Source organism: Sceloporus occidentalis, unplaced genomic scaffold, assembly GCF_023333645.1.
Source record: "Sceloporus occidentalis isolate IW3139 unplaced genomic scaffold, rSceOcc1.0.p SCAF_15, whole genome shotgun sequence".
Classification (NCBI taxonomy): Eukaryota; Metazoa; Chordata; class Lepidosauria; order Squamata; family Phrynosomatidae; genus Sceloporus; species Sceloporus occidentalis.
Window position 1 is genome coordinate 14,123,544 of NW_028316995.1, and position 13,987 is coordinate 14,137,530.

General features: G+C 34.1%; 1 protein-coding gene across 1 annotated transcript in view; it reads right to left on the reverse strand.

Annotated features, from left to right (window-relative positions):
• Positions 1-15: 15 nt before the first annotated feature.
• LOC149303281 (serine/threonine-protein kinase VRK2-like) overlaps positions 16-13,987 on the reverse strand; it is a 28,124-nt gene continuing 14,152 nt past the window's right edge. The window contains exons 8-12 of the mRNA XM_089481413.1: positions 9,977-10,097; positions 7,286-7,344; positions 5,606-5,700; positions 2,158-2,283; positions 16-60 (exon numbers count right to left, since the gene is read on the reverse strand). Of these exons, the coding sequence (XP_089337539.1) occupies positions 16-60; positions 2,158-2,283; positions 5,606-5,700; positions 7,286-7,344; positions 9,977-10,097 (446 nt within the window). The remainder of the gene's footprint in view (positions 61-2,157; positions 2,284-5,605; positions 5,701-7,285; positions 7,345-9,976; positions 10,098-13,987) is intronic.

The window sequence follows — 13,987 nt, forward strand, 5'->3', positions numbered from 1 at the left end:
CACTGCTTGCTTGGTTTAAGGAAATGTGTAATTTTGACTCACTTGTACATTCGCCGTCTCCTGTAAAGAAAAAATAAAATATAAGTTACAAAAAATATATGCATATTGTCTGGTTCGTCTCATCTTAAGTGCATATCAACGCATTTACTTCCGGTGGTTAGCCAGTTACATTAGCCAGTCGCGAGAAACGTAATCAAAATCCTAAGTAAATAGTATCTATTATCAGATTGTGATATTAAAAATGTAAAAAGTTGACCACTCACATAGCTATACAAAATTTTATGTAGCAGCGATACCCCGTTTTTAATCTGTTCCTGGTGGGGTGTACTGTGTTTTGATGCGAGTCTTCAGTTAATGTACATTGTCAGATTCAATGGTATAATATATATCTTTGGTATGCTTTTGTATCCATGCTGCTAGATAGACAAGACAATAACATGGTATAGTTGCTAATCAGAAAAGTTTTTTGATTTATTCAGCGATATACAGAGCCCTCCTCAACCCTGCTTTTTTCTTTTACTTCTATCTCGTCACTAACTACTTGGCGACTGATTTCCCCTCCTCCTATATTATAGCTTTCCAAACCCACAACTATGAACTTCAAACATTGATACTGTATCTATTTGGGGCTTTCATTGTACTTATGTCAGCTAAAATTATCTCAAAGACCTGGCTGTGCGAGTATTATCTGAAGCTGCACATTAAATCGCTGTACACTGCCATAGGCCCTATTTCTGATAAGAGGACCCTCTTTTTGCACACTCGGGTATGAATACTGACAACCAGCAGAGCTTTACACATTATCAGGTTTGGATTTCATTAAATTTGCTCATCAACATTGTATCCTTATGACAGTGTTCTTAGCCAGATGAGTTTTCGCCACCTTAAAGACGTGTGGAGTGAAGTGTTAGTAAAAGCTGGAAGTCACTGTAACTTTGCTGGCTGCCCACACAATTACAGTGTGTTTCAAAGATCATAAGCATATGGAAGAATGACTCCAATTCATTGTTTGAGAGGCCATTCAAAATGTATAATCCTTTATTAAACCAACATACGTTTCCTTTTTACCTACTGCTGAACATAAACACCTGATGGGTCTGTCTGTAAGAACGTTAAAATGCTTTGAAAGCATCTACAGACTTACTTACAAAGAGCATTTATGTTCTGTTCTCCCATTAAGCCTATAGAAAATCTTGTAAAACTGAGTGATGGATTTTCATTTAAAATAAAAGGATAAAAAGGGAACCTATTCATAAAGATTTTAAGTTTATTGAAATAGTTCCATGGTTAGCTCGACGGAGAAATTGCATACTTGAAACAAGCACAATTGCAACTCCCCGTCTGCTTCCATTCACACTGACTGCTCTGCGTTAAGCAGTCAGCATATTTGTACAGCTATTGTTCGATATAAACTGCTTGTTTTTTTCTTTTTGACTTGTAGTGCAATAAATTGAACTTTTGACTCCCTTTCCTGTTAACCAGTATTTAGCATAGCATTGTTAGGTTACACTTTAAGATGCCATTGGAGAGAATTGCTACTTTTTTTGTCACTTGCTCCTTAAAGACCTGAGCAGCGATAGACAGAGTTCACAAGTAGTCAAGAGGAAGATAAGGGAACAGTGAAACCAAAAACAGATTGTGTCAGCAAGCTGAAATCCTATTTGTTCAAACTAGATATCACAAAGCAACCCAGCGTTTTTCTTTTTTAATAATTAAAAAAAAAGGAAGGAAAGAAGAAAAGAGAGGGTCATGTTCACAGCTGGAAGCACCATGTTGAGGACGAAAGGTTTATATTGAGGAGGAAGTGTCAAACTGAAAATGAAAGATGATAATACACTAACAGAAGTTGACAAATTTCAGCACTCATAAGTCAAATGAGTGTTCAAGTTTTTGTATTACTAGTCATTTGGATTGCACCAAGGTATTTTGGTCATATGTACTATGAGTGCCAGTACAATCTGTTTAAATATAATAATAAAAATCTTTTACCTTTAGTGGGTAAGTGGTGTCCTTATGAAGAGGTTGTCTAAATGATACTAAAGTACTACAACCCTGCAGTATATTGTTTATCATTTACACAAACATGGTACTTTAAGACATTGAAATATTTAAGTTTACAGTGCAGGATAACATTACCTTGGGTTCACTAATGCTTACCTGTGAGGAAAGACCCCTCGGTAGTCTTTTCTGCAAGGCACAAGGTTGTCCGTAGCTCCCATTGTTAATGTAATTAATATCATCCTTTAAGATATTCATCTCTGCTGCATTTATTTTTTTTGAAACCTATAGAATGAATATATTGTACATGAAATTACACTAAAAAACATCTTATATTCTTATAACCAGCAAGTCATATTTATTTTGAATATTTCATATCTAGATAAATTGTCAAAAGCATAAATTTCAACTTCAAAATGTCAAACAGAAATAAACAGTTTGGTTTAGTCATGAATGTGGCATTCTAAATTTTGGGAGCTTTTTGCAGAAGACCTGCAACGTGTCCACTCATAAGCCCGTTTTCTATTTTTATTTATGTATTTTGTACCAGTATACTATACCCACCCCCTCTCCAGTGTCCTAAAAGGGAATTATCTGTGTCTGCAAAAAACAAAACAAAAAAACCCCATACAAATGCCAAGTAAATACCTTAACCAATAAGATGTCTCTGAACAGTAAATAACTATAAATAATTTTTTGCACCTTAACTATTTTCTGTTATTAAAAAATGTATATTGCGTTTACATTACAATTGACCAACAGTATGGCATAGCCCCCCACCAAAAAAAACCCTCTGGCTGTCAATAAAAAATGTGAGAGTTAATTAGGGAAATATTGTTTTTGACCATAACCTGTGTGCAAGGGAACACATATACAGTACCTACCTAGAGCTATTTAACTCCTGTGTATTTCAATCAAGTTAAACTAACAGCACAGTAAAATAAAACCTGTGTATTAATATTTTAATATTTCACACTATATTTTACGTCATATTGATGAGATCATCCTTAAAAAGGTGCTATTCAATGGCTGATAGAAGATGTAGAAACATATGCACAGCAGGAATTTAAGCACACTTGGCGTAAGTATAAGGCTATCCTTAACATTAGTCTTTGGCAACCGGGGATGGACCTAAGTGGCCACTTGCTAGTTATTACAACAAAACTGGTTGCCTTTCACTCCCTGCGCTAAACATTTTGTAGCACTGTTTGCCGGATTTTTTATGTGATCTGCTACAATGAAAAGAGCCATGTTATCACACAGGAAAGGTGACAATCGGGAGATCATACAAAAATTACATATTCTCAATGGTAGTTAATTAGCCATGCAAAACCTCCTCAAACAGATATTCATTTCTATTAAGAATGATTACTATGGGAGTCTACAGATGTCAATACCACAGTCATTCAAATACTTCTTCCCCTACTAATTGAAGGTTGTAAAGCTCTCTTGCCAAGGTTTCTTTCCAAAGAGCTAATTTATGACTAGAAGGATTTTTTATGTCTTCGGTTGAAGCAGCTAAAAACATAGCAAATCAGAACCATCTGTGTACTGATGCCTGAATCACTGTTTATCTATCAGCTCATCATTCTTGTTAGTTTGCACCCTGAATTCTTGGCTGCTGTACATTTGTAGTGGCCAAATTTCATAAGAAATATTAAAAATTTAAGGAATCTTGATCCTCCTTTGCTGCAAAGGATATTAGGTTCTTACTTTTTTTCCTGATAGTATAATTTGAATATATTTTTAAACCTTAGCATAAAATACATTCAGTAATTTCAAAAGACAAAGCATAAACATAGAAGGGAACAAGATTCTTATTTAAGAAGCTGTAAAAGATATAACAAGCTATAAAATTGTTTCCAGTATTAGACAAGTAGCTTACCATTGATATATAAAGTGATAGTGTTCCATTTTCCATTCAAGATTACATTTGCTAGACACATAGCTATTTAGAAGAACACTGTTGATTTTCAGACTTCCACTTACAGAGCCATTATGTTTGATATATAACTTGGGCTTGTTTCATAAAGATAATCATTTTTAAGCATCCCTTGGCGTGTTGCAGAAAATGGAATGCACTCTTTAAATGGGCACTTCATCCATCAAACACTTTAATGTATGTGATAGTTGAGTCCCCCCTTTAAATTAAAGACTTTCCCTATTGTAAATGCATGGATTCCCTCCTTATGCACTTGCCCTCTTTCCCTGTCAGTCGAACATATCTCCTGCTCGCCAGTGCGTACATCCACTCTACTCACCAAGAGCTTCAGATCTCCCCACACCCATTCACAAAAGGCATTCCCTTTTATTTCAGTGGGAGAGTTTTCCTGCCACTGATTGGCTGCTTCAAACATTTTTTAGTTGTTTTAGCTAAACAATGCATATTGAAAGTCAGTCATTTATAAGCTTTATTTGTTGGTGAAGCTGTCTGTTGCACAACAGTGTCCCTTTAAATTACACACAGCTTTCAACTCCTAGATAACCTTCCCTAAACTGTAATGCAAACAGACCCATACTGTCACTCACAGTCAATATAAGACATGACACCAACAGTGTTGCAGCTATTTTATCTTCTAAATGAAAACTATTAATATTTGCAATACATTATACTTAGGGGACTCTGGCTGTCAGTTACATTGGTCTAAATTTGAATCCCAAGTGTACATCACTTCGCTTAATTGCATGTAGTCCAAATTGGGTAACGCTTCTAATCACTAAACTATCTGTTTATATATATATATATATTTTTATTTATTATTTATGTAAATAACCATAGTTCAAAACATTATATTTAATTATAAAAATGTTAAACTACAGCATTTAAATGCGGCAACACATTTTTAAGAATAGGAACATGTGAGATCAGATCTGAGTAACAGAGAATAACTTCCCTACTCCGTCTCAATCTGTCTAAAGCTTTTAAAATCAGCTTCCAACAAAGGGAAAGAATACCTCGAGTAGAAAACGTGTAACAAGTTAATATGCCTGTTTTTACTGGAATACAAGCAAAGTGAATTTCTGACGCACATGCCGTATTACGGTTATTGTGATCTGCAATTAACCATGATATATGTTTATTTAGATCGCTGAAGAGTATCATACAGAATTGGGGAAAGCTACAGCTTCGTTTCACTGTTAATTGAAAACAACAACAATAGCATTTCATTAATTATTAATGTCTGTGGAGTTATTCACTAAGCTCTGTTTTTATTAAGGTGTCAGTGTTTGCATTTTGCATGTCCATGCATTTAGAATAGACCGGCAATCTAAGAGGTGCACAGCTGGCCCTTTTTTGTTTTCTTTAATCCTGATTTTATTTAGTGAATCTGAAAGTTGATAACTCTTAGCTTTTATCAAAGAATTGGTACTATGGGAAAAAGTGGGGTTAGTGAATACACCCTGTGTATTATGAGAGGGAGTTAGAAAGAGAGAGATAACATGTATGTGTGTCTACATAGCCACAAGAGAGTTTGCTTACATAGACCCCAAACGTTAAAAGCTACATTTAAATACATACTGTATGTTTAACAGTTTTTGGATCTTTAAGGATGGACTTAAATAGCGAAAAAGTCAATGGAGCATTCAGATTATTTCCAGTAAATACCAATCCCTTCAAGAGGATTTTCTTTAGGGCTCCATAATTTGGCTTCTCAGTGTATGCCAGGCAGTTGATATCAGACATAAACTTCGCGATTTCATCTGAAGATGAAGAAAAAAAGATGTTAGATGTAGTAGGTATAGAGAAACACAAGACCAAACCCAATTTGGGGTCCCTCATACCATACAAATGACAGAGTAAAACAAGACATGAAAAAAACTGAAAATGTATTTTAAGTGTTTAATATGTCTAACGCAATATGTTTTTTGTTTTTTTTAACAGCTTTAATTTTAGAAATACACCTAAACTGAGAGTAATGACAATTTTACAAACAAAAGTACAATGATCATGTCATTAATCTGGAAGTTTAAAGCTTTAAGCAACATATCTTACATATTTCAATTGTACATTTACAGAAATCCAGCATTGATAGGATGTAACGTTTGTAGAGATCTTACATGTGTAAAGCTTGTATCCCAACTTTACTCCACTATATAGCACCTGCCTCAAAGAGGGTGAACACATCATGCTACTGGATTCTAATAATAATAACCTATCATACAGAGCTGCAAAATAATATGGCGCTATTCCCTTTTAATTTTTTGAAATAAATTAAATATAAATTATTATTATGAATACAGTATGTTAATTTGAAACTGCAATAGTTAAAACAAGACTCTTAGGACACCTAATGAAACATGCATTTATTCCTACTGTAAAAGAACGTTCAGCAAACCGAATTAACCCCTCCAGTTTCAAAGATGTAAAAAAAAAAAAAAAAAAAGAAAATAAAGTTTTGGCCTGGAGGATACTGAAGTGTTTTTCACAATACCAGATGGCAAAACACATTTATATTTGCATATAGGTTCTGGCAGTCAATGAGGAAATGGTAATAGGAGCCTGTGACAGAAAAACGTAATTTAAAAAAAAAAAAATATTCCAGACTCCAGTAAATAGAATAATAGATGATGCCTTTATGTTATTTCTTTGGTATAACCCTTTTCTTTTCTGTACACTTAAAAATAAAACAATCTACGAGACTAGTTCACCAGGGCTGCTGCTTTGTTCGTATCAGTAGGCTACTGTGACAGTTCGTTACAGACACTCCACAAAGAAGTTAGATATCTTTCACAAATACATGTTTTTACTGATTATTATTTATTGTTTTATACAGCGCCACCATATTCCACAGAGCTGTACAATGAGTAGAGAGGACATAACAAGTAATATATAACATAATTTGACTTACAGGAACAACAGGTGAGGAGGGCCTCAAGTTAGGGTGTATTACACAAGAGGTCAAAGTCCCACCAGCCACAATCGTCTAAGTATTGCAGGGGAGGTACTAGGAAAGGTGAGCTAAGCATTATGGAGGAAGTTCGTAGGCATCTTAAAGAAGTGAGTCTTGAGAAATTTCTTGAAGGACCAAACATCCTGAAATGCAGAGGCAGCCAAAGGGGAAGACTGATGGATGAGGAAGGTAAGTCTGGCAGCAGGGTTCTAGGTGGATCGTAGAGGGGCAAGATAAGTATGAGGGAGACCAGAGACAGGGTTATGATTACTAAGCATCACTAAGAGCCTTAGTGCCAAGTGTATGATTACCGACGTGAGACATTTCTGTTTATTGGTGTAACTGGTGTTTAACACTTTAAATAAAATGCAACAAATCTATTTAATTTAGCTTACGGCATCCATCCACTCCTCCTGTCCATTCAATGACTGATTGGGGAAGTTCATCCAAAAGCCTAAAATAAATAAATAATGAGAACATCATCATTTGGAGTGTATAGATTCAATGTTGGAATTATACGCAGTCTATCTAATCTCTCTGACACCCCTACAAAAGAATAATGTGGAATAAAATTATAATACTCTACAAGAACTTAAATATGCATTCTTCCAAAATGTAAAAATAAAACACTTTCCTGACACAGATTTTGCACCCATTATACAAAATCGTTTTCTTCCTCCAAGAATTTCTTGGCATGGATTGGTTGCTTAAGCTGTCAATCAGCCGCAGTACAGTATGAAATGAAATCTGTAGGGGTATTCTTGTCACTGACTGACAGCTTAAAGCAGGAAAGTGCTCCTATTCAAATCAATAGGAAAACTTTACATATGCACACTGGAGTCTAAATTGACCCCCACCCCCCCACGTGCAGTGTTCAGCAAAGCCAGATCTGGAGCTGAATGGAGGCGAGCACATCAGGTGCAAGAAATGCATTCAGCCAAATGCATCTCCTGCAGGGTATTTAGCTGTGGAGTGCGGAAATGGGCAAAATTAAAAATGCCATATTAGCACCATAAAATCCAACATTTTACTAACATACATATGTTTCAAACAAAGAGTGCTGCAGGGTAATTCACATTCAAACCTAATATTACCCCTGCCGCCCCCCCCTTGCGTCTTCATCTGGGTAAGGGACTAAGCAGGAGATCCAAACTGATCTCACATCCTAAACTCTAGTTACACACGTATTTCAACTATATAATATCAGAAGAAATTAACAGGTACATGTTCTTACTAAAGTGTTATCAATGAATGTTTAATGTCTGAAATAGAGTAAATTTTGGTCTATATCAGCGTGACCAAAAAGCAAGACATTTCTCTAGCTCAAATTTTGAAACATCTCCAATGTTTCCATTATGGTAAAGACATCTGGAAGAGAGACCCTATACTAAAAAGCACACCTTGTTTATAGCTTACAGGGTCACATTCAGCACGGCTATTTCTTTACAAAAAGCACAGGATAGATGTGCGTGTATCGGCTTACCTATTTTAAGACGCTGTTTGAAATTTTAGTTTGTGCCGAGTGCTGGGAATGAAACCATTTAACATGTAGCACAGAAATCTGCCTCAATGTGTGGATGTATGCTTCTTCTAAACCGTGCCACATCTCATGACCTAAGCTCTGTGTCTAATAAGGTTTTTTACTATACCTGCATTAGACTTGACCCTTTTATAATTCAGTATCTTTTGCATAATCACCTGTCTCTGGTGTGTTTTAGTTGGTCACAAAATGTTTTTCTTCAAACTATAGAATTCTGCTGGTCATAATGCAGGTAAATACCTAAATCAACCCTATTTTGTTAATCGAAGTTGTATAGCAGAGATAGCATATTTGACCACATAATATATGAAAATATATATATATATATATATATATATATATATATATATATATATATATTAAATGTTCATAGTCAAACAATGACTATAGCTGCAATAATAATAATTCTACTTGGCTGAAAGATTAATATTGTGATAGCATTGACAATGTATTTTGGAACCTATCAGGGCAAGCCCTACATCAGTTGCTGGAATGATTATACAAGGGTTAAAAATGGAAATCCTCTTTAAAAGTGTTGGAGTTTTCACATACAGTTTATCCCTTCTCTCTGATATTCACTTTTAAATTCACATATGTATTATTCATGGTAAGAGGCTTAAATTCATACATAATAAGAACAAAGCAGAATGAGTAATTCTAATTCTTCTAACTCAGTGCATTTAATGTTGAGATTACAATTTTTTTAAAAAAAAGTCATATCACAACAATGAAAATGGTTAATCTTTCAAGTTAGTCGCTGCTGCTAATTTTACACACTTTAAGGATGAAATCCTTACAAAAGGTAAACACTAAAACCTTTTCTAAAATTATTGTATAAAGATGAAATTTGGAGGGGCAGATTTAACCCCTTCTATTTCTATTGTTTTAAATTTCATGAATTTTTAATTCCTTCAGTACTGTACATATGTCTTCATTATTTTCACAACTTTTCGTGTGCATCTGCTTAATTACAATAAGATTTGAAAAAATAAAATAAAATAAAAAAAAATAAAAAAAAAAATCGCAGTTCACCCACTCACGTATAAATAATATGCATTATTACATTAAAGAAAAGAAAACAAAAAAAAAACATGAGATTAAAAAACAACCTTTAATTAAGGTAGCAGATTACAATAGAGGGGAACAAAATCAAGATTCTAAAAGCAGTCTGATATTACTGTGATCATTCTACTGCACGGGAAATGGAAAATTGAGAAAATTAGGAAAAAGGAATTATTATTATTTTTTTATTTTATTACCAAATTAAAAAATATCACCCCAAAGTTTTAACTCTAACAAAATTATAAGTTGAAACACTAAGCAACATAAAGAATTATATTTAAAGATGCTTAAAAAATTCAATTCCACTGAGGCAATAAAACACAGTTTAAAATGTGTAATTTAACTGTATTTTATTTTTTAATGTACTCTATGTTTGTTCACCATGTCTCCAGTGTGTGTCCATTATGCTTATTATTTGATAATTTGCCAAGGTGTATAGCGATGGAAATATTCAAATTTGTTACAATGTTGCAAATTGGCCTACTTTTTTTTTGAAGTATGGACAGCAGTGGGGTCCTTAAGGTTCTGGTCCCAGGGCAGTTTTCCGCATAACCAATGAAGCATGCAGAATGCAAGGATTTGCAGGTCTCCTCGTCTGGAAAGGACTACAGGAATAAGGGAAAGTAAGGGGGGGAGGGAAACGATGAAGTATCAGGATACATTTTTGAGGAATGCTTTAACTATTAGTGATGAAATATGAAAAAGAAAAATGGGCAAAGTGTTTTGTTTGTTCAGCTGTATTAAAAGTAAAAACGCCCAGCCGTCTTGGCTTTCCACCACAGACATCCAGTGACTTGTTGCTGTAGAAAGGGAGGGTCACTTTTCTTACCTCCTCCAACTTCATCCTTCCCCAGTCTAGCCTGTCACATGAACTTGATCCCCGTGGCCTCTGACATGATCCAGACAGCCCATAACCCTGCACCAACACTTTCTCAAAAGAGCCAGGCAATAAAAACAAAGAAAGAAATGTCTGCAGCTAAATTGCTAACACATGTTCCAGGAAGTCCATGGGGTCTACACTGGTCATACAGAGACCATTTGAGTGCAGACTAAACACTGATGCCCTTTCCTGTTTCAGAGTATTAAACTTCCATACTGAAATATAAGACAAAACTGCCATCTAGTGTATAACTCCTATAGTCATTGTGCTCCAAGATTTTACCTTGGATCATTGCACCAGGGAAATAGTTTTGCATTATTTGCCGCCACTGCCAAATAATTAATAAATATATATTTTTTTACCACATGCTTAATTTTAACCATTTAGGTTCTGCGTCTTTTTTATTTCATGCTAAATTATGTTATTCCATATGTATTATTAACCCTTTTCTCTAAAGGAGAAAAGTAAATAAGCTAAAAATGCAAAGAAAAAAACGGTTTACATTCTTTAAACTACATTAAAGACATTTTTCATCACTTCATTTGTAGGATAATGAGATTTATCAGCCATAATAAAATATACTGATACATAGATCATCAACCTAGATACAAATAAAAAAAACATTAACGTAGAATAATCAATGTAATACTATTTGCATAAAAATTTTGGAACTCAGCTTCTAGACATAAACGGAGCGAACAACAATATAGAAATGTGTTTTATCAGATACTTCTTTTAAAGTGCAGTAACATGTAATCTTACCTGCTGTTGCATGTAGTTGTTAAACATATAGCAGGTTTTATGGGCTTTTGTTATTTGAATTTAAGACAACATCATGCTGGAAACTTATATTTTAATTTAAAAAGTTAACTATTGGATTGTGCAGTGTCAACACATCACAAGTTGTTTTTTTGCCATGCATAACCAACAATAGCATCAGAATATTAACTCACACACATACATACTCCATCTAAACTGCTATTACGGTATGAGATTATTAAAGGCCCTTCAACCTAACAGAATGCTGTTTTGTCCCATGGGTGCCTTTTATTTTCTGCACTAGTTTCAACAACGAACTAATGCGAGACTTGGCTCTCATATTAAAATAAAAACACAATCTCCGCCACTTGCTGTTCTGTACTGATTTTATCAGTCATAAATCTCCCATTAACCGTGGAATGATTCCATTCATTCACATGTGTTCACAAGTTCTTTTTCCATTATGGCAACCAGATTACAACCTTATAAAACCCGTCCATTTGATTGCAGTTTTTTTTTTTTTCCTGGCACCTATTGATGTAAGGCAGCTATACACAAGTACAAACAACAGCTCCTTCGGGAAAACTACTTTAGGAAATGGATAAGGATACTCTTCTAGTAAGAAGAATCCGATACGAACTTTAAGTAATGTTGACTTACTCAAATTTAAATATCAATCACGACATAATTGCTAAGAGAAATAAATCACTATATAGAGTTTTTGTAGCATAGGATGGTTGATGTAATTGAATTTAAAAGAAGCTGCTTGCTATGGTTTTTAAAGAGAACCCATCATGAAAAAGCCTTTGCATTTGTCGACAGCAAATAATAAACTTCCTATACATTGTGTTTAAGCTGGTAAATCAGAAACTCTTATGTTTAGTAAAAATGTTAACCTACCTGCTATGATCATCAAGATAGGAAAGCATGCTACAAAAACTGAACTGAAGGTAAAAATTATTGTATTACTATAACTGATTTATAGAACGCCACCATATACTTTGCAGGCAGGCAGAACAGGCAAACAAAAAGAAGTGCTTCCCATAATTGGGATTTACAGAAACAAAGCATAATCTTATTATAGACAATTTTTCAGCATATGTGTCTTTTGTGAGAAAAAAATTTTGGTGCAAAAATATGAAAAAGTGTTCTTCTCAGCCTAGCAACCAATGGAATGGTCCAATCAGCAGGAAGCCTCTACTTATACATGAGTCCTACATGTGTGCATCTACGCAATGCATTAGTATGGTAAACTTACGGGTGTTTAAAATTGTATCTACAAATGCAAGTCTCACATTCAAGGCAACAGCATTGAAATACTTTATATTCACTATGGTACGTGTGTTGGATCTACAAAGAAATTAGCTATTGACTGCTTGTCTGGCAACTGGAAAATGTGCAAAAGTCTAGGGTATGCACTGATCCAAATATTACTTTTAGTACTACTAACAATGTAACAAATTAAAAACAGTACCTCAGAAGAAGAAATAATTCTATTTAATTACTAAGGCGTGTGCCAAAAATAACGCCGTTTTTGAAATAAAAGGATTTTTAAAAAAGTAAGCTCACTCAGGGTCGCAAATATTCCGCATATAAAACAAAGTTAAATTAATTTAAAAATCGTGCCAAAATGTATTCTCAAACTCATTTTTGTTTCAGTTTTCTATTTCCCAATGCAGTTCTTCCTTAAAAGTAATTATTTAAGATTTTAATTAAAGGTGCAGAACATATATCCTACATAAACGGATGTAATATAAAAAGCAACTGGTATTCTTTAAATCAAATATACTATTGCCTTTGTTCTGAAATTCCTTTATGGACCTGAATCTACAATTTAGAATATACCCAAGAAAGCACAAAATCTACAGTATGATGTATGTTTAAAATATCCATTATACTTGAGGAATCCTTATCTTTTTAAACCCAAAGCATTTAACTTTAAATAATAGAAGTCACTTTCTAACTTTCATATTTTATATGATCTGTAAAGCTGCATTAAGGATACAGATTCAAGGCACTTTAAAATGATTCACTAGTAGTACTTCAAAAGCACAAGCTTCCAGATCGTGTGTAATTTATATTGTCTGCTTCCGCTCACTATTCACAAGTGATGATACTTGCCGTAGTCACATTTTATCAGAAGAGTTTTCTTTGTGAAATATATTTGCAATGGTGATCGGGTATGAATGATAAGACAGAAACAGAATTTGCCAGCAGATAAGAAACATTCAGCCCATCTAGCACATACAAACCTGAATCAGCCCTTGGTTTCACCTTAAGATTCATAGATAGCCATATGCCTACCTCATATATGTTTAAATTCCATCTCTGTATTAATCTTTATCATCTACCAAAGGATACAATTCACTATATTTTGGTCTTAAATAAGTAAATCAAATTATTTTAATTGGTACAATATTTCATGCAAATACATAGTTCTGCCACAGGCAAGCTGTAGTAAAAGGGACTTCACACATACGATACATGGATACACGATAACATGGACTGCCAAAAATAAAGCCAATTTGGGGCTTTTTTGACAAATGGCTTCGCTTATATCCATATTTACCCGATTAAGTTGTACTATACCTTGTGTGGGGTATAACCAATGAAGTGTTCTGATCTCCATGGTAGTGAGGATACGCTTCCCATTTTCCAGAGGATCAAGGGTAGGCGAGTACCCATGTGAAACAAAGATTAGTGAAAATACATTTTAAAAGGGGTGTTTGTGAAAGCTTTAAGTATATATATATATATATATATATATATATATATATATATATATATATTTTTTTTTTTTTTTTTTTTTATGTATTATTTATTAGTGGAAGTTACCCAAGGTCAACAATTCAAGCT